Consider the following 2,109-nt stretch of genomic DNA (forward strand, 5'->3'; position numbering starts at 1 on the left):
CAAAAAGAACCGGGGCCCCCTGAAGGGGAAGGCAAAGGAGAGGTAAAACCAAAAAAAAAAAAAAAAAAAGGGGGCGGGAGGGAAAAAAGGCGAGTGGGTCGGGGCGAAGGGCAAACCCGGAGCCCCCGGTCCCCCACCGAGCCACCGGGGCTACCTGCCCGGTCGCCACCGTCCCCGGGACTTACCTTGAAGGCGACGGGCAGCGTCTTGTTGCACCTCCAGTGGGACGGTAACACCGAGCACAAGAAGTTGGGGCTGTCGGTGCGGACCAGTTCTCCGGCGTGATCGGCCAGTACATCCACGACGGAGCGGACCTCGGGGCGAGCCCGGGCTCCCGGGGCGGGGGCCCCCAACGCCCCGCTGTTCTCGCCCATCTTACCGCAGGGAAAGGCCGTGGAGGGGGGTGTGAAGCGCCTGCTGGTGCTCGGATCTACGGGAATACGCATCACAACGGCGGGCGTCAGGGAGCCGCCGCGACCGGGGGGTACCAGGAGGGACCCGGTAGGGCCCGGAGCCCACCGCTCGGTTGCGGCGGGGCTCGGCGGTGGTGGGGCACGGCGGGGGCAGCGGCGGCCGGGCCCCGCGCTGCCTAACTCCGTCCCGACGGATCGCCGTCCTCGGCGGGGAAAGCGGGACGCGGGGTGTCCTCCGCCGCCGCCGCCGGGCTACCGGGCTCTTCGTCCCCGCCGGTTTAACCGCGGTTCCCTCCAGCCCCGCCCGGGGAAAGGCGGCGCGGAGCCCCAGCAGAGCCACGTCGCGGCCGGGCGCCCTCGGTTGCAGGCGGGTCCCCCCCTCCCCTCCGCCGGGCGGCCCCGAAACCGGCTCCCAAAGTGTCAGCCGCGCCGCCCGGTACCGTATTTACTGCCGGCCCCGGGGGGGGCGGGCCGCGCCCTGACGGACGGGGCGTCGAGCCAATGAGGGGGCGGCGGGGGGTCCTTCGCCCCGCCCACCCTCCGGCTCCCGCGGGGCGAGGGGGCGTGGCTTCGACCAAAAGGGGGCGTGGTCTAGTATACAGGAGGCGTGGTGTCGCCTGAAGTGGGCGTGGTTTCCCCCTCTCTGACCACGCCTCCCGGCGGGGCGGGCGCACGTCGGGGGCCCCGGTGGCTTCTTCGCCGCCGCCGCCGCCGGAGGGTTTTGGGGCGCGATGGGGCCGTTTTGGGGCCGGAACCGGCGCCTCGCGGAACGGCTGGGAACACAGCGCGGCCCCCCCTTTCACCCCGCCGCCGCCACCCGCGCTGTGCCCGGCCGTGGCGGGACGGGACGGGGCGGGAGTGGCGGCCGCGGGGCCACCGACACACGCGTCCCCGACGGGAGCGGCTCGCCCCGCGGCCTCCCCTGGAAACCGCTGCTCCGTAACCTCCCCGTTCAGCCCTCAGCTCCCCCGCACCCCCCCAAAAAACCAAATTAAACCCGCCTCCATCTCCGGCGGTCCCGGCGCCCCCGACAGCTCCCCCGGGGCCGCGGCTGCGGGCAGGACCGGCGGCGGCTCCGGCCGGAATCGTTGGCGAGAAAATTCGTGGGGAAGCCACCGGTTTTGCGGGAACACCACGAAGGCGTGCGGTTCGCTCCGCTCCGCGGTTGCCCGCGGGAAGGCTGAACCGCGGCGGGGGGACAGAACCGGGGGTGAGACGGAGGTTTCTGTGCCCGCGCTGCCCGGTTGGGCTCCGCCGGTGGCGTTGAAGGGACCGGGCCGGTCGGTGGGAGCGGAGCCGGCCGGGCCGCAGCGTTCCCGGCTCCGCGCTGCGCGGGGGTAAACGCAGATTTTCCTTAAAACAAGAACAAAAAAGAAACCCAAATCCCTCCAAATTTTTTCTCCTTTTCCACGCTTCCCTCCGCGAAGTAACGAGATAATTTTCCTCCGCAAGCCCCGGGCCGGGCTCCGCATCCCGCTGCTCGCAAAGCGCAGATAAACCCCCGTGTTTGCCCAAAGAAAAACCAAAAATAGATTATTTTTAAAAGAAAAAATTAAGTCGGAGGAGCGGAGGTTCCCTCGCTGCTGCGCCCCGGTAACAGCCGGTCCCCGGGGGAGCCGCGCCGGGCCAGCGGGGGCCGTCGAGCCGGTGCCCCGGGGGCAGCCCGGAGACAAACCGGCCCCGGGGGGCGGCGGGG

At 71.0% G+C, this 2,109-nt stretch overlaps 1 protein-coding gene across 1 annotated transcript in view; it reads right to left on the bottom strand.

Annotated features, from left to right (window-relative positions):
* RUNX3 (runt-related transcription factor 3) overlaps nucleotides 1–2,109 on the bottom strand; it is a 114,473-nt gene that overhangs the window by 94,872 nt on the left and 17,492 nt on the right. The window contains exon 2 of the mRNA XM_014948667.1: nucleotides 186–430. Coding sequence (XP_014804153.1) covers nucleotides 186–430 — 245 coding nt within the window. The remainder of the gene's footprint in view (nucleotides 1–185; nucleotides 431–2,109) is intronic.

The sequence above is a fragment of the Calidris pugnax genome, unplaced genomic scaffold, assembly GCF_001431845.1.
Source record: "Calidris pugnax isolate Ruff unplaced genomic scaffold, ASM143184v1 scaffold162, whole genome shotgun sequence".
Taxonomy (NCBI): Eukaryota; Metazoa; Chordata; class Aves; order Charadriiformes; family Scolopacidae; genus Calidris; species Calidris pugnax.